We start from the raw sequence: 22,947 nt of genomic DNA, 5'->3' as shown, positions 1-22,947 counted from the left end.
CAATTACAGTCAAGCTACAGTTTATGGAACACACATTTGGGAAAACTACACTATTTCACTGTCTGCAGGGTTGTTAACGAAACTACATTGATTTCAGAAAGGTAGCAAGCCAAATAACCAATCGTGTAGCAAACAAGCCTCAGCTAGTGCTGCCGTGGAAGTCTGCATGCACTGACTCTAGATTTTATATTACATACATTTCTTTTAATTGCTCTCACCACCTACAGATCTGAACTACACAGTATATTTAACTGTTTTCTTTGTATCTGCTCTGAGATGAGACAGAGAAGAGTTTGAGCCCTCTCTTTTCACAAGATTGTACTGGTTAGAGGATGGTTTGAAGTTCTGCTTCAGTGACCAGAGAATCAAATAGCTGTCCAAAAAACCAACTTCTTAACATTAGGTAAGAGAACATTAATAGAAAACCGTTCTACTAATAAATATTTTTCCATTATGAAACAATGATTGAAATAAAAGGAAGTGCCTGTAATTACAAATATTTATCCAATATGTTTTAAGTATGCAATGTTCCATATATAAAGCAATTTTGTGCTGAAGCGTCTATAGCACCCAATTTAAAGTGAATCCTAATGAGGCATAATTTTAATAATAGCTATTAAAGATAATTATCCATATACCATACTCTGTAGTTTTTGTTATGCCAATGGAAGTCATATCAATTCAGTGACATAAAGAAAAAAAAATCACTACAGTGAAAATACAAATAAAATACCTAGCACCAAGCCAAACATCTCCTAAACTCTTAGGGTCCAATCCGGCACCCTTGGCTCATGCAAGTAATCCCATTTAAATAAAACAGTCCAGTTCTGATTTTCACTATAATCCATCAGTGTAAGTCCAGATCCATATATGGAAACCTGTGGCTACATGGCACTTCCATTGCTGCACCTACGTTTGTCTAACTTGGACTTACCATAGAACAAAACCATGTATTTAGAAGTTATTTCCATTTATGTTGATATGGAGGCTTGATAAAAGATCAGCAAACGCTGCATCACAGTGCGACAAAGAGGACTTGACACTACCTCTTTGCAATTAGGCAATTCTGGAAAGAAATAAGCAATTCCATTCATCTCTTACAAGACTGTTGAAAAGTTGTCCTTCAATTATAATCCCTTTTACTGTAAAAATCTTTATAATAAACAGGTAGTCTGTGGTATGGGTGAAGCGCAAATTAAACTTAGCTATTGTTCCTTTTACCTCCCTCTTCCTAGTTGCTGCAGCGGTCTATATCTGTCCTGCCCTGAGAGTAAAAGCTCTTTTCTGGGTTTGCAGGGTGGCTCTTAAAAACACATTTATCTAAAAAAAACATGCAGCTTGAGGAGAAGCAGCTCACATTCCCCCTTCTTAAATTAAAAGGAGTGAGGGCTGTGAGGTGAAGGGCTGTGCCTGACCTGTCCTTGCCACCACGTAGAGACAGGCCCCGCTGGAAAGCATGGAGGTGGTCCATGCAGAAACTCAGGAGCCACTACACTGAGCCTGAGGCTCATTCAGAGTCTGAAATAGGTGAGCAGCACTTTCTGCTGGGAGGATAATCTGAGGAGACTGCTTATGTGACCACGCTGAAATAGCTCAAAGATAAAGACCAAATTCTAGTATCCACACACACGTGAGAAAGGAAATTCTTGTGCTCTTAGGTGTTTTTTACTAATACATTTAAACATTGTATCAAATCACCTTTTACAGTACATCTTTTTCATGTCAGCTGAGTGCTTGCAAGCTAGATATCTTCTTGCCTTGAAAGAAAGTAAAGATCTCCATGAAGTCTGCAAGACGGGGATCCCTGAGGATATGATTTCCCTTAAGAGCATAAGTCCAGACTTCCAAATCCCCCAGGTGCTTTAAAAAGAACCCATTCAAAATTGTTAAGGTGATGCAGTTTCTATGCCCTCTGGACAGTTTCCATAGCTCATCAAGGACAAAAGAGCCACTGAGATGGTGACAGCTGAACATGGAAGGGAGAAACAGCTCCAGAAATGCTCTCATTTCCAATTAGTTAGTCCAATTCTATCCTATGCTGAAAGTCAAAAATATGAGAGTCTCTTCATAGACACTAGAAATGTCAAAACATCAGTATTTTTTTTCCCTTTAAAGTAATAAGATCAGTGATGTTTTAAAAACCTTTCCCCAATAGTACAAGATTAAAATTCCAAGAGCTGGTAACGTTGTCTGCACTGAAAGGGAGACGTTCTGAAATTTAAAATGAAGCATTTTAAAATCAAGCCATACTGCTATACTTTGAATATACTTTTGCTATATCATCTAAGCAAGTTGTTATATTAACATAAACTTTAAGAGGAAACATAGCTGTCCTTTAAACTGAACATAGAATCTTATTTTACATTTTCTATAACATACTGGTGAAAATTAGAAGATCTGTAGAGACAGAAAACTTGTCACACTTTGCTATTATAAGGATAAATGAACATCACAAATGAAAGCCCCTATTTAAAAATGTGTATGGCAAGAGAGTACCACATACAATAGACAAGTTGCTGTGCAGTAACAGGGAGCATCTTTACTGATGCACTGACATCTTTATTTTTACATGTTTTGCTATCCTATTTGTAGTGACTACCCTTCTGGACAGTTTTAAGCTAAGATCTTGAGAAACAAAACTTTACAGCATGAAAAAATAGAATGATAACATTTATGTTGTCAAATAGATTGGGCACAGGCCAAATAGTATGTAATACAAAGGTACTCCATGTATTTGCCATGCAAACTGGAGTGTTTGTGCTGGCACTATATGAGTGGATCAGCCTATCCAATATAACCATCCAACTAGAGCATGAAGGTGTTCCAGTGATTCTGCTTACAATGCCTAAGCTGCATCATTTAGAGTTAGCTTAAATATATCTGCATTGTGTAGACACTCCCTTGCTGACCTGTGGCTTATATGTAAAGTACGTTTCATCAATTAATCAATGGGAGCCTTGTATCAGAAATACGCTTTCATCTTTCTGTTGTCCATCGGAAAAGAACAGTGTCTAGTGTATGTGGTACCCTGATGCACTACTGGGAAAATATCACACAGGCAATTAATATGTTGAATATTTTTTGCTGAAGGTACATTGAATGCTGAGCATGGGATCTTTCATACTCACCCAACCAAGGGGTCTTCTCTCCTTAAAGAAAGGGAACCCAGTGGTTTTAACCGTGTGATGCTCTATACATAGCACTTATCGTCAGCATAACACTCAACAATGTTAATATCTGGCTAGCTGGGACTTTTTTTTTTTGGCACTATCTTCAGCCATGACCATCCCCAAAAAGATGCTACAAACCAATTTCAGCTCCAGAGTACGAAATCATTATGCTTATCATATTAACAGCAATTACGCTTCCTGCTCTCAGGAAGAGATTTGCCCCTGAAAGTCTTCAGCACACCACCACAAGAGCATCTGTGATACTGAATCTCTTTCTGTATTCTCCTTTTTTGCAATAGACGACATATACTAAGTTACTTGTGAGGCACATATCAGCCTTATTCAGGCATGTTCCAACCTAAATACCTAACGATCATCTAAAATAAATGGTAATTTGCCTAAGAACAAAAATTCCTCTTTGGAATCTGGCCCAAACTAACATGTTTGTTGCAGAAACAGATTTCCTATAGTCATATTGCGGGCAAATATATATACACAATAGGAAACAGGAGAAAGTCCTGGAGCTGGGATCTATGATGTTTCCAGTCCTACAATACAGTCAAATCACAGTCACGTGTCTAACTGCTTTCCAGCCACAGCACTTGTCCCGAGTAGCTGCTTTTAAACACCTGTTGCCCAACATAGGCTTGTTACATGTGACAACATTTTGATTCTACATGGGATGAAGAAGAAACAGGGAAGCACTGTCAGCATCAACACAGTTAACGCTAAGTTCTGTGAAGTCGAAAATACTAGAGCGAATGCTATATGTCACAATTTTACATGTCAGCTTTCAGAAAGCGCATTGAAACCGTTTATCCAGCATCTTATAAAAGCACCATTGAAAGGTTTAACAGAGAGCACCGTGTATACAGAGTTTTGATCACAAAAGCCAACAGGAGCTGTTCAGGGAGCCATGGAGAAGTATACTGCCCAGAAAAACCCGGGGAAGGTGGAGTCCCTGAAGGCACAACACAGTAGAGCTTACACTAGGCAGCTGATCCTCAGCCAGTTGCTACTGTGGGATGTTCCAGCTTTGAGTGACTAATGAATCTGAATCCCAGCACCGCTTTTGCAATTGCCCCCATCCCATGAATGCTGCTACATATAAGCAAGCCTGTAATTGATATAAATACAAAGACTGAGCAACTAATTGTTCACAGTTGACATGGACACGGAACACCACCTCCCTGAATGCTCACTGTTGGAAAAACTTAGTTTTTTTCAAAAGAAGACTGATAATTCTTATTGCAAAGCTTAGTTGTCGTAGCTACATTACTGGGCTTTCACAGGAAGTTTGTAAGAAGCTTATTGCTATTTTAGGGCTAACTGAGGTCCAGTACATTTGATGTGTCTCCATAAAGCTGGTTGCCACTTAGAGAAGCAAATGTAAGGGCTCTTTCTTTCTGCTTTTGTGCTAAACAAACACTTCTAAAAGAGTATGGAAATACTAAATACTTAGTAAAAAAGGCACTATAACTGAGCTAACCATGGTAAAAAGGTACATGCCCATGCTACAGATATCCTTAAATATTTTTTTTTTTCCAATTGAGAAAGCAATTCTAAGCTTGCCATGGTAGAAGGGGATGACTGGTTTAGGCATTGGGTTCAGGTTAGAACTCCTACAGGAGACATAGATTCACTGAAAAAAACCCCTCTGAACTGCATTTCTGATTTCTACCAGTTCCCAGAAGGAAAAGAGAAAAGACCTTTCCACTAGTGTAGTTACACACACATTACAGCTTTACTTGACTTTACTGCGGTGATTTGAAGTGAGTTCTTATTACATATTTTCCCAACAAATGGAGGTAAAAAAATAGACTGCAAAGTAGCCCAGAAAAGATGATCAGGTAAAAAAAAAATCTCATTTTGGATGTTGACATTTTATTTAGAGTGATATATTTGAAATATGGTGAAAGAAATATGTGGAGAGACATGTAGGAGAGAGACTCCCCTCTCTTTACAGTAAGATTAATATATTTGGGGATTACTGCTGGAAAAATCTTTCCATCCAATATATTAGTGAAGAACATCTAAAATAGAGGCTTGATCCCTCGTCAAGCAAGGCAATTTAAGAACTCTGGATGGAATTCTGAAATATTTTTCTTTAGCCTTAAGCTATATAATGGAGATTGCAGGGGAGTTATGGACTTTTCTCCTGGCACCTGGTTCAGGGAGGGTAATTCTTGTTAGTGGCTCCCAAGAGTCCAGTGTAAGCAGTCTCAGCTGGTGAGGGCAGGTCCAAATGTCTGAAGCATAGCAATCGGACTGAACTCCTTCCCTAACACACTGAGAGTCTGCTGGACTGGAAGCAGATCTCTTTTGCAGTTACTTCAGATGAGACTATCATGATAAGAGTCCCTAAATCTGACAAAAGACAGAATGGGGATGGTAGCTTAGACTAAACACTCCATATTAAACTTCATCTGTATTACTGTGTCATCTGTCAAGATCCAGAGACTGAGAGTTTGAAGAGATGTGGATAAAACATATACCTACAATACATGATGGACAGAGCAGTAAAAATAAAAGGTGAAACTCCTGTTTGTAAAATCTGAGATAAATTTATGAAAGAAGAAAATAAAACACAGTCTGAGAACCCACCCACCACTGAAGCTCTTTCTTTGCTATGATAGCCACTTTGAAAAGGTTGTGACCGAGCTGAGCATCATTTACACCAGAAGAGAAGTGTCAGCTCCACAGGACTGCAAGCCCAGTACCAGCTCCTATTGCAAGGTTGTACGGGCCAGCTTAAAAATAAAAACAAATGAAGAGAGGAGGGGATCTCACTGTGGAAAAGGGAAATCTGGGGGAGCAGTTGTCAGCCCAAGAAGGACGGGACTGAGTCTCAAGTCCTTCTCCCCAAACCAATAGCATGCTTCTGCTCTGAAAGAAGAGCAAAGGGCACCAGGGCAGTTCCTCCTCTCCCTGCAGCTTAGACTTCCTGATCTTGAATGACAGCAAGGAAAGAATGATGAGTGTGTTCTTTGAGTGGTGCATTATTTTCTTCTTTTGCAACTTAAAATGTTGTAATCAGGAGTTTAACCTTTTTCTTCGCTTGAATGAGCTTGTATTATCTTTTGATCTTTAAGCTTGTATTAAAATTGCCTCTGGTGAACCTGACAAGCCTCATGTTGCTATTTTTTCTCCAGAAGCAGTCATCTGGGTAATGTATATGGCAATCCTTAAGGGATAACTGCTTCTTGAGATGAGTTTGGGAACCTCAGGAGTTGGGAAGTGTCTCCCACTAAGTTACAGGAGTCAGACTGAGGGTGGTATAAACCAGGTCCCCTGAGCAAGGAGCAGACAGCAAACACATAGTGAAAGACTTCGGACACTCTTCAAACTTATCACAAAAGACCTTCTGAAACATGGAAGATCTTATCTTTGGCCTTAAATAGTATAAAGTAGAAGGAGAGAACAGTAAGAGGAGAACTTCATGAGTTCATATTCAGGGGAACAAAACCAGAAACTTTTCTGAGCGAAAAAGTGCAGAAAGGAAGCTGAAAGTCAGCTTTAAAAGAGGGAGCCATTGCAATGAAGTGGAAGCAAAGGGTTTGCTGAACCTGTGAAAACATGACAGCACGATCAAGAACAAGATGGATGTAGGCTGGCCTGAACTGCTTTTATGACTCTCTTTTATGAAGAGAGTCATAGCTCAAGCGTCCTACACTGTTGCATGAGGTCAGGATCCAGGAAGCCTGAATCACGCTAACGCAGGCAGGGGCTGACTGCACACTAGCACTGCCCCTCAGAGCCACTGCAGTGCAGGCCAAGTCCATAAATCAGTTCATGGCTTTCAGCTATCAAGTTAAGTGTAATAAATGTGTGCAACCAAATCTACATTTGCTCTTTATTGTACCAAGTACTGGTGTGGCACTGGCCAGTGATTTTAGAGACTCAATTTGATATGTCAAAAATCAGAACCAGGAAACTAAGCCCATTCTAGGCTATATGCAATGAGCAGTTTATGTACTGTTTATTTTAAAGTAAAAATAAACTACTCTTCAAGTTCATGCCAAATATTATGTATGTGGATGCTATCAAGTCCGGACAGTAATTTATACTTGCAGCCAAATTAGATGTATATGTGTGTATACACAGGGATAGATGCACACGTGTACACATAACTGTAAGCATGTGTATACATGTATACGCACATGACACAATGCCAGTTCTCCAGTGTTGGGGTGGCACATCGTACTATTCTGGAAGAAAACCGAAGTATCAGCTCAATACCTACTTGTTTCATCTGAGCGCTATACTTTGTTTCCAGCAGTAACAGAATAACTTGGTATCTTTGCAATGACAGTGGCTTTCAGACCACTTGTCAGAGCCCCAAGCTTGGTCTCCTTCAGTCATTATTCTCCTGCTCCTTTTACCAGAGGAACAAGGAGGACCAGTGGCTATCCCAGACTAAACCCCGTTCTCTCATCTTCCTCTTTTTTGCCCCTTGACAGTATTCTTTTACATAGGCTCTGCAATTCTGAGCTTAGAAACAGCAAGGCATATTCCACACCCCTGCTTAGGAAGATAAAAAACTAACAGAATTGTTCATGTACATGCTTCTAATATAGCAAGTGTTTTTAGAGGAAAAATAAATGCAGCTCAAAGCATGGGACTCCTTCTGCTACGTAAAACCGTAAGTTAATCTACAATAACTTTGAACATGAAAAATATAACATAAAAATGAAAATTATCATGGACTCAAAACAGTACATAAATTTTCCTACATAATAAACTAGATCAACTTATTAAAAATATTTTAAAGTCTAAAAACAAAGGGCAGAATTCTTAAAAAGATGAGTCAACACTGTTAAAGTTAGATTGAACATTACGCCAACACATTCATTTGCACAGCTTTTTGATACAACATGACAATTGTCTAGTGTGTGTAAGTATTATGTGTGCACACAAGGGGAATAGAGGCGAGAATGCTAAGGGTGACATTTTTAAAAAGCATTTCACAAATAATTAAACAAAACAAACCCAACAAACACCACTACATATCTTAAATACTGAAAGTCAAGTTCTACAGCCCTTAATGTAAAAAAAAAAAAAACAAAAGAAAAAGCTACAGAATTAATTCAAGTACATCTGGAGTAGGTCCCTTATGAAGTGAAGTACTGTTGTTTGCACTGTAGCTGTAATGAAAGCGGAGTGGAACATACCAATATTCTGACTCCATCTCCAATCCCTTCTGGCTGCAAGGGCTCATAGTCCTCAAAGCTGAATTACAGAGCTCCTCAAAAGACATGGAAGTTAACACACCTTCCCCACCTCTGCAAAATAAGTCTGAGTTGAGGCATGATGATCTGCAGTTTGCTCAATGAAGATGATGGTTGAACTTTAATGAAAAATGATTCTTGAAGGACACCTTGAAAGAAAGGACATAATCTTTTAAAATGAAAAGCTAGCTCTGTGTAAAGGCAATCTTTTTGGTACATGATCTTCTTAAGAAAACAAATATGGCACTCTTTCCCAAATTCTAGTTGTCTTGGAAGTAACAATAAAGAAGCCTTTACATTGTTTTGATCCTAATTCTGAACTGATGCAACCCTTCTAGTGAGCTGCAATCCACGACCAAGAATAACCCAACAGATATTGCACGCTGGTTGAAACATGCGTTGCTTTCTCACAACTTTTTTCCATACTTAACTTGAGTCCTCAGGAGGAGGAGCACGCTCTCCTTGTTTCACATGTTCCTGTGAAAATGCCAGCTGATAAAATAAATGCTGAAATCTGGCTGCCAGAGTAATTAAAGTCTAGTGAAATCCCTGTGGTGCTGCAAGTCCCCTATACTCTCATAGTCATTCTCTCCTGAAAGAGCAGTGTGGTTTGCGTTAGGCACAGACAATGTCCTATCTTCTTCCTGGCTCATTGACTGGATAGCTTCATAGTCAGGCTCCAGCTCCCCATTTGGTCTGTCCACTGACTGAGGCACAATGGTAGTATTTAGGGTGTTTTCAAAGTCCTTTACGCTTGCATAGAGGCCACTGCAAATCGATGGGGACCTCGGAGATGCAACTTCTTGAATACAGGTGTAAGTAGAATCCAGTGCCTTGATGGCCTGTCCTGGCTTACTCACCGAAGAGTACATGGCTGAGATCTAGAACAAGGAGACATCTGCTGAGTATTTAAGCATGTGTGCTAGTTTGTACCCCTTCTACTGCAAGTATATCAGGTTCTTAATAAAAGATAGGACCATCCAATAAAAAAATAAACTTTCCTTACAAACTTTGCTTGTCTTGCACACGTTTATGAATTGATTTTCCTTTAAAAAAGAATGCTGAAGTTCATAAATGTAAAAATTCTCTGAACAAAATTCCCCTGCAGGCAAATCAAATCCAGGGCCAAAGAGAACATGAGCAGGAGCTCTTGCAAGCTTTGCTGTGGTTTAGAGTCAACCTGGGCTGAAGGAGACAGCTATCACAGGAATGATCAGTTTTGCCTGCTGGAATCTCAGTCAGAGAAGGATGCATTTCGAACCTTGTTTTTTATTTTTTATGGTAGTGGCTACTGTTCAACCCTTACGCTACAATAGGATGGTAGTGGTGTGTAGTGATTATAGACACTAGGAGGGACCAAGATATGTGAAAAGAAAATTAAAAATACGGAAAGAAGTTTATCACACCAGATAATAGCAAATACCACTAGTCAGCGCTGATCTTGACATGTAAGGTCTGTTCCTTTGGCTACGCGCTGCCTATGAAGAGGAGCTGCAGATCAGTCACTCTCAATCCAAGACTACAGACTGAGACCTCTCAGCTCCTATAAAGAGAAGGGCAGGAGCAGGAGTCTAGCTCCCACTAGCTCCAAACGGAGTCCGTAGGACAGGAGATCTCAAACAAGGGCAGAAAAAGTTTGCCTGAAAGTCAGTTTGTCTAATGGCATAATTCACATGAGATGAATTCTAGAAATCCATTCAGACTTGATCTAATAGGTGGTAAGCTCAAACTAGTGCTTGAAGAAGGCTCTTAATGAAGACCCAGTGGAGAAGCTCATGCCTCTGCTCCTCTGCTCCTCCCTCAAACACTGACAGGATTTGGCAGGGCTGCTGCTGAGCATAGAGAGACACTCTTGACTCCCCCTTCCAACTGAAGCATAAAATACCCTTCTTACAGGGCAGAAGGCTGAAATCCCCTGCTTCAGATTTATGATATCTAACATCACAATTGCAACACAGCTCTTTTGTTACATTTAAAATCTTTACCAAGCATGCAAGGCCACTGTGCATTGGACTAAACTAATTAAACAGTAGATAGGCATGACAACGTCCATTACCATTAAACAACACTGAGTGGTGCAGATGAACCAAATCACTTCCATTAATATGGTGTTTAATTTTTTCTGATGAAGAGAGACACCAAATTGCTGGTGACAATACTTCTTACCTTTTACATATTTCAGCCAAACAAACAGAAAAGAGCTCTTCTGCTCAGACATACATCCACCTCTTTCCAGCATTAAATTACATGAACCCAGTTCAAGGATCAGTGTATTTGCTAATGTTTGTGAGCGCTTCTCCCAGCAGAAAGCATTAGCTCACTCAGCTGACTGCCAAATTTGTGTTTACTTTTATGTCTGGAGAATGTATTTATAGATTGCACAGGGGTTATTGGAGATGATCACAGGCAACCTTATTTTTGTTTAACTGTTCTGTCTTTGTTTCAATCTCCTCAATTTATTTGACTAGCAAACATTTTAAGGAACAGTTTATGTTCCAGTGCTTTCATTGTGCTTCAGTTTATTTCTCTGAGCCCCAAACACTTTAAATGGGAAAGGTGGAGTGTGTTTCAGAAGGCCATTGATTACCGTTCTTAAGTAGCACTCTTCATCCAGATCAAGGAAGAAGCTGCTCTAGCAGTCAGATAGTTGGCCTCCCATTACTTACTGACGCTATTTTTTAGCCTCTTGGCCTGATAAAACCAAATGCTAAGATACTTCTGATTTTAGGAACGTGGTTCTACAAACTCTGTACAGAAAAACTTTTATTTTCCCTTCAGACAATTTTCACCATTCTTAGATCCTGCTTAATCATGCAGGGCTTATGCTAATTTCTGCCTGAAAAAAGGTCTCTAGTTAGTCATGAACTTCATGCAAGAAACCTACATCATCTTCTGTAAGAGATGGATCTTCCTCTCGAGACTTGTAAGACACTGAACTAAGCCTCTGAAAAAAAGAAAGAAAGAAAAAAGAAAGGTTCATTACTAGTCAACAGTGTGAAACCTATTAAAAAACCCTCCCATTACAATCAATACATTATATTTTATGGTCATTTGCTCACTAGTTCCATTTTACATAGCTAGTATCCAGAGTTCGTCTTTGGAGATCAACAGCTCTGAGGTTAGCAGAGCTTTTTAATGTATCAGTTCTTGTTCTGACCTAAAAAGAGTGAAAATAATGTAAAGGTTAGAATGAACTCTGCTCCACTGTATCCCTGCATTTAGATTTCTAATGAAGTGAGAAAGAGTTTGCAAAGGCATATTAGCAATTAAAACTGAACTGTTGTGAAATGGTAGTCAGCCTTCTACATAATTTGTATATATACTTCTAGATTCGAAAGACCTAGGCTAGCACCTTCCTGATGATTATTATCCTTCATTCAAAGGGTTCCAGAAGGGCTGCAAGAAGCTGTAGCCGCCTCCACCATGGAAGGCAGCAGCTGTTCCTTAGTGCTCAGCAACGCTGCCGCACAACAGGTGACAGCCGGAAACACAGAAAAGACCTGATTGACCCAACCTGAAAGGAGAAGCTAAATTCTCAAAAGCATTGGTCTGGATGCAATCCACATATTAAAGTTAATAATAGTGCAGACGATGGAAGGCTTGGTTGAGTGTCAAGTTAACTTTAGGCATGCAAAACGTAATGTAGAAATTAGGTCATGAAACACCACGGCAAACCCTTTTGCTTTTTAAGAAAAAGGTGTCAGGACCTTTATGGCAATCACGACCCTGGCTGCCTTCCAGCGGATGCATAGTTCCTCCTCGCTGGAGCAAGCAGACTTTGCTGTAGTTTCTGCTCCACAGTGATTCAGAGGGAGCCTTTCAGCACAGTTTGTAACTGGCCATATATTGGAGTTTTACTCAAATTCTCCACTCAAAATATTTCAGACCTCCTCCAGAGCAGACTAAGACTGAGAAGTAGAGCTATTTTTGGCTCAGTTAATCAAATCCAGCTTCCAGGAACATATTAGATACAGACTTTATTCATACTCTTATTATAACAGATGCTTTCCTACTTCAATTTTTCCTGTTGTTTTTACTCCTGATAAACATCAAGTTTTAAACTTCTGACGCAGTTCTGACGGAGTTTCTGACCCAAAGCCCCCTGAAGTCTGCCCACTGGTCCCAGCAGGCTTTAGCTCAGCCTTAGCTCCCTTGCTTCTGTCTCACTGTCTAGGCAATGCTCTCTTTAACTTGTGCTTTGTTTACTCATGCAATTAAAAAAATAAAAGAAGTTCACACATATTTCAGCAGAGTCTTTTATTAGATCTGCTATGCTACAGCAGCTCACTTCAGTCTTTCTTATTTGCAGTGTGTTTTCACTGTTGACGAGTTAGTTACTAGTTTCGTCCTTGCACATTAAAACAAATGGTGCTAGCGAAATTGGGCAATATACTATTTTTTTAAATTAGGGTGTCTATAAGCACCATGGATCAGGTGCCCTTCTATGTTTCTCCATTCAAGTACTAAGAAATACCCCAGAGAGCTAACAATGTGGCTCTTGTTTCCCCTGTACGTCACATTCTTTCTGTTGTCTAAACGTAGAACCTGTGACCCATCAGTTTTGAAGGATCTCGTCCTCTTGGGAACTGAAAAAAAATATTTACGCCTAAACATATTGCACCTAGCAACATCATACATAAAGCTTGAAACTTCAACAGCAGCAAAAAAACCCCAGAATGTGTCCCTATTTTCTTTCCACTTCCCTTTTGTTCCTCAACAGCACTTGATTTTTTGCTCTTTGGCTCAGCTGCTGCTCCTGACTCAGGCACCAGAACAAGAACCTCATTCTCCTCGGGTGCGTTTGTGAGAGATGCTTTGCCCATCCTCGGGCTGTATAAGTCTGAAATCAGATGGGCAGCAGCCAGCTGTACACACACAGAGAGAGAGAGAGAGAGAGAGAGAGAGCATTTCTCCCAGTATGCTTGAGCTTCCTCACTCTAGGAAAACCTGGGTAAAAAGGAGATTTATGCTTCTGTTTTGATCAAAAAAAAAAACTCCCGAGTCCTCCATTTTATTAGAAGAACTACCCCCAAGTTTTTCCAGGCACTAGAGTCCTGTGCTAGAGGCTATTGTGCTATCAAAGGTGCTTTTCTTCACCAAAATCTTCCACAGGATTTGGCTGGCTCATGTTTAGATAACCACTTTTCCTGGTTTATTGCATGTCTAGCTCTTTAAGTGAACCTTTATCCCTGTATCTAACAGCATGTCAGTGCTACAGGGAAGAATTCTGAATAAGTGAAGCGCTTCTACATTGCTTCGTAGGAGAGGGACTATGCACTTGTATCAGGCTATAGCTCTGCTGGTAAATTAAACAGTGCCAAGGACTGTCTGTGATACCGGAGCACCTTTTTATACCCTTAAATACTGGAATGGTCTCTGGCTTGGACCAACTAACATTGCCCCTCCTATTACGTTGCAGGGATTGACGTAGGCTGGCAATCATTCCCAGTGCGGTTGGGACGAGGCCATCTTCTTTTGAGAGGCAGGAGACTGAAACAACCTAGGCGCGTCTCCTTCACAGGTACAATAGTCTCAGCTATATCAACACCCTACCTGCTCCAGGCAGATGGCCTTTCACTGCCTGGAGCCTGCTGCTTTTGTGCCCTGTTAAGCAAGACCTCACTGCAGGGAGGTGGATTCATGTGACTGCTACGTCCAACTTCCCTGCTCATCACGGGTCAGCACAGTCGGTTGAAGAAGCTGGGAAACAGATGTCATATTAAGCAAGACAGCTAAATCTTCTTAGCTCACAAGAGACAAAGCAAAAAGAGACACATATGGAATCTGTTTAACTAAAAGAGTGGTAAAATTAAAATATATTTACATGAATAATTTGTTTTTGGTTGCCACATCAGAAAAAATAGCCATTGCTGTACACTGGTTGAAGAAGTAAAAAAGGGGGAAAAATTGTCATCATCATAATAGGAAAACAATCCCACAACCACCTCCATGTACAATGCCAACAATAATGACATTTATATATTCAATCAATTACCATTTTCAACTCTGCTGCAGCTGTAGCTCTCAAGGACAGGACATGCACACGCTTCAATGCATAATGCATGTACCTAGCAGAGTACGCGGGAACGATCTGATGCTGCCAAAGCTTTAATTCAGAATGACTTTAGCTTTGAATAAATTTTAATTAGACAAACACCTTTTTTTCTGGCGCTTAGGGGACTGCATGTGTCATCTCTTGATTAATCCTTCAAAATCGGAACCATTTTAATCAATTCCCTGTCCTTGCAGTTACTGACATTATATACATGGTGTGTTGGGGAACTACAGAGTAGTAAATGCATTTTCTTTGTAACAGTGACTGGGAAATATAATGATTTTCTAGAAGACTTTTCACACCTGGTAGGAAAAATGTCATTGTTACTGAAAGCTGTTTCTTTAAAAGATTAATTAGAAATTATGTATGCCCTGAATTTGGTGATAGGAGGAGAGGGTATCATTAACAAACCCATGTCAATTTTCTACTAACAAGCTTGTTATTTGCAGGAATGTACACTGAAGAATCTTGATGAACAATTTTTAGATTTTGAGTAGTCGTCAATTCATTCATTTTGACTCTATTATGCTTTATATGTCACATGGCTTATCAGTATGGTTTACTTAACAAGGTATTTTTCAGCACTCTTCCTGGATTATTGAAATACTTCAAATAAGAGAAAGGCCAGAAACAAGTAACAAATCCTCAGCTCTGATATGATTTTTTCAGATAAATGTTTACATTAAAACGTCACACTGAATCGTAAAGATTTTTGAAAATTTTCATCAGTCTAACGTTATTTGACAACTCGAACACCAAAATTATATTAACCTGCTAAAATCACAGTGCTTTCATTCACAACTAATAACAAATTATCTAAACTAGTTCTGAAAAAATGCAAACCCAACAATTTGTGATGACTCAGTGTGGTGAGCAGAAAGGATCCTTCAAATTAGTTCTGGCAAAAAAAATTAAAATAGTAAAATAAACTAACTTGCTGAAAATGTGATCATTCTGTTTTTCAAGGAATTCACCACTAACTTGTCCCCACTCTGGGGGAATGAATAAGTTGCTGATAAAAGGCAACTTTCAGCTGTCATTTCACCAGGCAGAAATTCATTTCTCTGTTTACATGTGACATACAGAATTCGACAAGTATAAAATCTGTAGGTTGATAAACTGCTCACATCTTTTATGGACCTAATGCTGTAAAGGATTAATATGGGTATTTAGTTCAGTACTTTTTCATTTGTGACCCTTTGTACTGAGGAACTGCTGAATAGCAATTACAAGACAAAAAGCAAATCTTACTTTTTAAAAGCCTACAGTTGCTATTCTCTCTGTCCCTCTCTGTCCCTTTCCCCTGCAAAGGGAGACTAGCTGAGTGGCTTAGAGCGGATGCCTAACACTCACACAGCTCAGCCGACGTGGCCCCAGAAAGGAAGCATTTCTAAAGGTAGGGCTTCCACCCCACTCTCCTTTTTGTAAATTTAGATTTTATTAGGAAAAAAAAACAAGTAGGAGATTCTGAAAAAGATGCAAACGCTAACAGAGACCCTGTAAACCTATTGTAATAGCTCCTACTAGTATAACACCATTGAAGAAGAAGAAGCAGCTTCCTATGCAATTTCTAGGTGGTATCTGGGAACAGCACACTGGAACAATTCAAAATTGAGGTTCCAGTAGAATGAACACACGACAATAATTTGGAGGTTATACTGCACGTTTTCATATTTCTGCATCCTACTTTGTAATGTTTACCTTCTCTGGTTTACTTGCTCCTTCTGTTCCTTGTTCTTCTTCTTCCACTTTTTCTTCTTGCACATTCTCATTTTCATCAAGAAGTTTCATGGGTACTGGAGGGGGGGGCTCATCCTCTACATCTGGTGTGTTGCCAAGAGGGCTGTCTGAATTAGCACTTTGGCGACTCTTTTTATTTCGATCAACAGACGCATATTCTGCTGATTCAATTCTGCACTCAGGGATCTGATCCTGACCTTCAGAAACCATAAGTGAAGACCTTGATTTGTTGTTACAGCTTCTTTCCATGTCGGCTACTGCTCCGACATCTTTAATTTCCTTCACAGTTTCATACAAGCAGTCTTCAACTATGTTCTCTTGAGAGGAGCTGTCTTTCAAGACTTCATAAGGCCCTTCCATTCCAAGACCTTGATCATTTTCTCCATTTCCAGCTGAGATGATGGTTTCCATGGTACTGTTAGGAGGAATACTAGGTAGTTCCCGGCTCTGGTGACATTTAATGGATTTTCCAAGACTATCTTGCTGATCTAGCAGATCAGAGACAGACGTTTGTACTTCTTCATAAGGCTGGATGCAGGCAGCTGTACTGTCCTCCGAGAGAACTAGAAAAAATTATGAAGAATTATTTAAAACAACTGCATGACTAAGAAAGCTGAGCGTGATTTAGTACATGCTACATTATTTTGTTTTTGCGTCTCTCACTGAAAAGGATAAATGATACAAATACCTTGAAATAGTCTAGTAGTCATCATGCTTTCCTTTTATCAAAAATTTTCTGTTAAGGAGATTGCTGCACTCTGCTGCTGAAATATAATTCTCACAGCATCATAAATGCTCCGTGCACCCTCAAATCACTTTATATAGCAACAGTGTTCACAGTGAGCACAGAGGATCGGTGGACAGGTGCAGGTATGCAGGTGTGCTCAGCTAGCTTGTACTCAGCTTTATTGAACGCTTACAGACCGCTCAGTATCCTCCCATGGGGAAAACTGGTGTGAGGTCTAGAACCAAGTGTGTTTAAAAAAAGGTCTCGTTAGTTTTTTCTTTTTCCAATTCCCTATCTTTTGGAATCAGAAGAGAAGACATCCCTGCTTTCTCCCTTCCCAGCCCTCACCTTGTTTAACATGCTGGCCAAATCTGAGCCTGAACTACACCTACTTCCACCTTGCTGAAGGCAGCCCTGTTGCACAATATACCAGCAGCTCCTTATTGGAAGGCTATGCCATACTTTTCTTAGTCTCGCAGCACATAATGTAGGTTGACAACTTACTAACGAGTCAGCCATATGCACAAAAGAGAAGAGAAGATTAGACTTCAGAAAGTGGTGTTAGGCAGAATACGTTATTTTAAGTCACATAAGTGGGTCACATGTCACTGTCATTATCACTGTCACATGTCAAAATGGGTAGTAGGGATGGAAATCTATGGGACTTCTCATCTTACAGTGCACATGTATGACGTGCTTGCAGTCACGGATATATATATGGACACACACGAGCATGTTTCTGATAGTATATGGTATGTTACTTTACGTGACCTCATTTCCTTGAAAAAATCACTTCTGAATAGTTTTATTCTTCTTAGTACAGTTCCTGTGGCACTCTCTCAGACTTGGAAAAATCAATCCATTCCTCCATTTTCTTTAGTGTATTTGACATTACCACATAGAGTGTTGCCAAAACATTCAGTACTATTGCCTTGGTGGTTGTCACATATGTTTCTTTTTCTTGTGCTTTGGGCACACACTCTTATACACTCAGGTCCCCCCTAGAGAGCTGTAATCTGACAGCAAAACTCAGGATGGAACTTAAGGTGTGAGATGCTAATCGCTGTCTGAGATGCTAATCGCTGTCTGAATGGGAAATGTGAGGAGAAGAAAAGGAAAACACCCTTCCCAAGTCACTTGACTCCTGCACGCGACGAGGAAGGAATTGGAGACACACAAGACGGGGAAGGAATTGGAGACACACAAGGTGTCCTGCACAGTTCTTGAGGAACATCAGGAACCACCTGGAGAAGCTGCAACGTCTGTTTTTCCCTTCTGGCCCTTGCGCTCAGGACATTGTGCGCTATGCAGAACACCTTCGCTGACCCCAGGTACCATCCACCTGCCTCAGCGTGCGGCGGGATAATCAGAGGCAGTGAGAGCTCGCGCTTCTGTGCCGTTGGCGCTGAAGCACAGGGGGCTGGCTTAGGTGTGCTGCCACAAACACAATGCTGGCAAACTGGGCAAAGGAAAAAAATATATATTTGATGGTATTGCTTTCACAGCCTTGTCCCTTCTCAAAAGGCTAACAGCAACAGCAAAAGAAAGACAGAACTATTAACATATAAATACATATGAAGTAGAAATAAGAAATTAAGGCTAAACAGTTCCAGTTAGTCAGAAGGGTCGTTATGCTGAGTAGTATCAGACAGTCTAAAAACTGTCTGACAGTTGACAGCATGCCCTTTAGTAGCACCTTCTGACAGCTGAGCGCGTGGTGACTAATGGCAAACAGAAAGGGTCCCCTCCTGTACGGCTTTGCTCTCCGCATTGAATCACTTTGTGGGTAAATACTCCTAAATATGAAACAAGTCAATGGAAGGTAGCAGGGATTAACTGCAAAAAGAAAGTTTAAAAATTCCTCTGGTTACTTGTCTCCAAGAGGCAAAGATTTAATAATTTAGTCTCCAGCTTCATGGTGAGATTAGGAGTTTAGCTATAAACTAGGGAACGCAGCCCAGTGTGTCAGCGTCTAACTCAGAGGGAACAGTTGGCTCCCAGGAGCTCTGAACTGCGAGTGTGTTTATTTTTAGGTTCAGCTAAGTAAAATATTTTCCAATGTTACTTAAGTGTGAATCATTCTGAGCATTCAGCAAAGCAAAGTTTAAAAAAAAAAGGAAGCCTATTTATGTTTCCTGTTTTCTAAAGTACAAAAATACATTCCAGGGATCAAGAAAACTGCTTAGTTCCCCTTGAACTAAGGACTCGGAAGTGTGTTGCACTTACTTTTTGACCTGGACTGCTTTGTGCATGCTCCTTATCTACTAACTCTTCTTGTATTGTGCCTAAAATTAATTTTTACATTTCCTAATCTTAAGGGAGGACTAGGTTAGGCCTTGAGGTGTTCACAGTGCTGATCCCATTAATACGTACAAGTTTAACGATACATGAATTCAATGGCATGACCTATATGCATATAGCTAAGCCCAGTTTAGTTTGTGGAGGGTGGACGAAGAGACTGGGAAAAATAAAGAGGCAAAGAAAGAGATTACAAAAAACGTACAATTTTCAGTTTGTAGTAGCTGTTTTGGATGAGTCTAAAACTACTGTTAATCTGTGCCTGAAAGCAACTGTGTTCCCAATCAAAAGAAAGAGTCCTTCTTGCAGCATCTAGGGGCAATGGAGTTTAATTGAGACAAATCCTCAGTATTGAACCAATCTCACTAACAAGGTCTAGTTAGGAAACTTTTGAAGTTTCATGCCAGCTGAGAGGAAACGTAGACTGATGTGACCTAAAGGCCTACAATGATGAAGGACCTGAAATGCCAGGAAGTGACCTAACTGCACCTGTAAGGAGAGAGGCAGATACACTCTCTCAAACTCAGACTGGCGTTTGACTAACACTTTAGTCCAGCAAAAGGAGGTTATTTTCTCGCTGGATCTATTCCTCTGCTGGGTTCACCATGAAGTTGCACGCTTGTGATGCAGGGAACAGGAGAGCGTATGAGTGAGAAGAAGAGGCCACGGTAGAAAGTGGTGCATTTTTAAGCTGGCACTGATGTTTTAAAGTCTTTACCAAGCGACAGCCTCAGACAGCATGGGACTATGATCAACAGCTGTAGGCTCTGGGGGAGAGCCTGAAATATTTCTAAAGGCTCAAGGAGTGTTTCTGAAGCTCCTAGGTCCAACTGCGTCTTTGGTCACATCCCAGCTGCATAGATTAGGGAGGGCAGCAGTCTCCGCCTGACGACCTGGTTTCTCTCAAATGTAGCTTGTGGCCCGGAGGGGGCCGCAGCGCTTTCCCACTGTGGGGTGGCCTGGAGGACTGGGAGGCAAGGCGCAGGGCTGTGCCACAGCACAGCCAGCAGGGAGTTGCCGCTACAACCTGAAACCACCAGCCAGCATCTCCACGGGAAGGTGGCTGACTGCAAGGCAGCAACGCTCACAGGGTTTCTCACTTTAACGCGAGTTTTGTGTGAATTACGTTCTTCCCAAAAAGGGCTTGCTTTCAGAGAGCTGTATACCCTGTCGCTGCCCTGGGACACAGGACTTGTGCGCCTGCTCTGGGGTCAGACCTCCAGGGGTGATCAGAGCAAAACACAGGGTGCTCAGGCAAACAGCGAGACTGTGCCCGAGGAAAGCTGACGGCTAGAAACCTAAGCCGTGAGGGATTACAAACGTGTCAGAGAGCAGCTAACTTGGGAACTACGAGCAAGGGTATGGCACTTCTTGTTCAGCCCGTTCGCAGGGAATGAATTACTCACCCTCGCCATTACTGAGTGCCCCGTTCTGGTCGCTGCTTGGAGGAGGCTCAGTAGCTGAACTTGTGACAGAGTGGCTGAACATCTCCTTATCAGAAGGCTACAACACAAATTGGGTAGATTAAATGTTTGCAGAAACAGTTAGATACCCCATGGATTTTATTCTGATCTCCGGAGCTCTAACTCACAGGCAGTACTGGTGGGAGAGACAAATCGTGCCTTCTGCACTTAAAAGTTTTATGTGCCTCTGTTTACAGATGTTAAAACAAAAAAATGCAAGTATGTCTAGAGGTGATCTCCCTTCCAAACTCTGTAGTGCTAGAAATTACCATAGCTTTAAGTAGTCAGATAAGAGCAGCTGACAAGCAGATACACTGCACTTGCACAGCAATCTGAAAGAAAGGCAGGAGATCTGGTGACAACAGTGCCACAAAGAGCAAACGAAATTGCAGATCGCTGGGATTTACAGCAGTTATCCTCCCTTTCCTATTCTGAAACTTTTTTTGAAGTTTCCCTTCCTCAACAGTGTATAAATCCCTTATCTATTTTCCAACCTGCAATACTTTGCAAAGGCCTTGGTGCAAACCAACCAGCTAATAAAACAGAAATAAGATAAAAAGAAATAAATACTTACCACATTCATCAGATTTTCATGATCTCCATACTGATGCTTGGCCTTCTTTTCCCTTAGTGAAGAAGTATAACCTGTTACTACAAATTATGCTAATAAACAAATGCCCATCATTAATAGAGTGTACGCACCTCCTGGGAGCAGAACTGCGATTCACCATAGTATTGTAACGCGAGTAACTGCAAATTATTACAAGACCTGGTATGACCTCAGTGTAAGGTCACCACAAGGCAAGATGGTGATGAACATATCTAACACAAACCAACCACACCAACATTTTTCTTGTACCAGTTGTACGATCACAGTAAGGAGTAACTGATGATAACCAAAATACGATGAAAAATATCCTCGCTGTAATCACATCTGAAATGTTCAGTGATACATGAGGCACATGTTTTGGTGACAGACTACCTGTAAAGTTCCTTACCCTCTGTTAGTAAAGGGTGTTTGTCTTATAAAGAAAAGGCCCACAAAATCCAGCCCGCTCCCACTCAGGTATATATAACACTGGGAACAAAATTTAAGCAGAAAATAACCGAGAGAAGTTCAAATTACATAGTAGCTGTTTTAGTAGAGGCCTTGAATTTCATTGTAAAATGAGCCATGGTTAATTAGGCTCCACAGTACTCAAGGTATGCATTATGTTCCCAGTTTCTGCCCTTTTGGAAATGTAGCCCTTACTTTGCAATACTGTAATAAACCATGAGCTTAAAACAACAGTCCCTCACCTAGATGGAAAGGCAAATAAAAAGGTGAGAAAATACTGATGAAGTGAAATCTGTGCTTCTTTCTGAAGTTTCTAATGCAGCATATTTCCCACATCAGCAATCTCTAAAATTCTACCTAACTGTGAACGGATAAATTGGATCAAGTAAGTTTGTACCAACGTCCAGACCATGCAGAGCATGGCTAAAGTTTACAAATGCTTCATTTCCTCTCTGGAAATGTTCTGACAATGCATCCTGAACATAACAGATTTTGCTAAGTTTTTCATGTCATCAACAATATTTAAAGAGTAAGCTAGGAAGAAATTTTACATCATTGCACTTCTGCATAAACACTCTGCCCTACAAAACGACCTGAAATAAAAGAGACTGTGTCCAGACTAGCAGCACAATAAAATACTAAAGGGCATCATCAGAGAGCTTCTGACAATGAATTTGCGTAACTATAAAGACATACCCAATGGACTGATTCTGCTAAAAAAATTAAAAGAGCCTACCCTCATGTAAACTGACGAGGATTCAGATGAATCCCACTTACACTGATGCAGAACCATAGCAAAGGCACCTGCTCTTAGCTATTTTTGACAAGACTGTGGCATAGATTAAACCAACCTACAAGCCCAAATTCTGCCAGATGCTTTTTTCTGCCACTGCTGCACAGCTGGAGGCTTACACTTGCTGCCTTTCCCACTCTACTCCTTGTACTTCCTCTGGAAATACAACACTGCCACTGCCTCCTCTTGGAAATGCCTCTGAGGGGTGAGAAAACAGAAGCGTCTCATGAAAGCCTTGTTTGCTGGAGTCTATGCTGATGCTCTGCATGTATAACCCCTGACCCCTCCCCCCCAAAGGATTTCTTTTCATTTCATAAATTAAATGGAAATTGAGAGCACTTTTTTCCTTTCAAAAATCCATCAGGATTTTGGACACATTTTCAAAACCTTGGAGAACATCATATATAGTTGCATGC

At 40.6% G+C, this 22,947-nt stretch overlaps 1 protein-coding gene across 7 annotated transcripts in view; it reads right to left on the bottom strand.

Annotated features, from left to right (window-relative positions):
- Positions 1 to 650: 650 nt before the first annotated feature.
- The window catches only part of PAG1 (phosphoprotein membrane anchor with glycosphingolipid microdomains 1), a 118,251-nt gene continuing 95,954 nt past the window's right edge, over positions 651 to 22,947 (bottom strand). For 4 of the 7 annotated variants that reach the window (XM_068932443.1, XM_068932444.1, XM_068932442.1 and 1 more), the window contains 5 exons: positions 21,256 to 21,307; positions 20,625 to 20,721; positions 16,155 to 16,756; positions 11,283 to 11,342; positions 651 to 9,279 (listed from right to left, as the gene is read on the bottom strand). In XM_068932443.1, coding sequence (XP_068788544.1) covers positions 8,929 to 9,279; positions 11,283 to 11,342; positions 16,155 to 16,756; positions 20,625 to 20,721; positions 21,256 to 21,307 — 1,162 coding nt within the window. In that variant the 3' untranslated portion in view covers positions 651 to 8,928. Of the gene's footprint in view, positions 9,280 to 11,282; positions 11,343 to 16,154; positions 16,757 to 20,624; positions 20,722 to 21,255; positions 21,333 to 22,947 lie in introns of all 7 variants that reach the window. The other 3 variants (XR_011139167.1, XM_068932446.1, XM_068932445.1) reach the window with 3 other exon arrangements.

Source organism: Struthio camelus, chromosome 2 (assembly GCF_040807025.1).
Source record: "Struthio camelus isolate bStrCam1 chromosome 2, bStrCam1.hap1, whole genome shotgun sequence".
NCBI lineage: Eukaryota > Metazoa > Chordata > Aves > Struthioniformes > Struthionidae > Struthio > Struthio camelus.
Note: the sequence above shows the minus strand (reverse complement) of the source record. Positions and strands in the feature narration are given on the sequence as shown.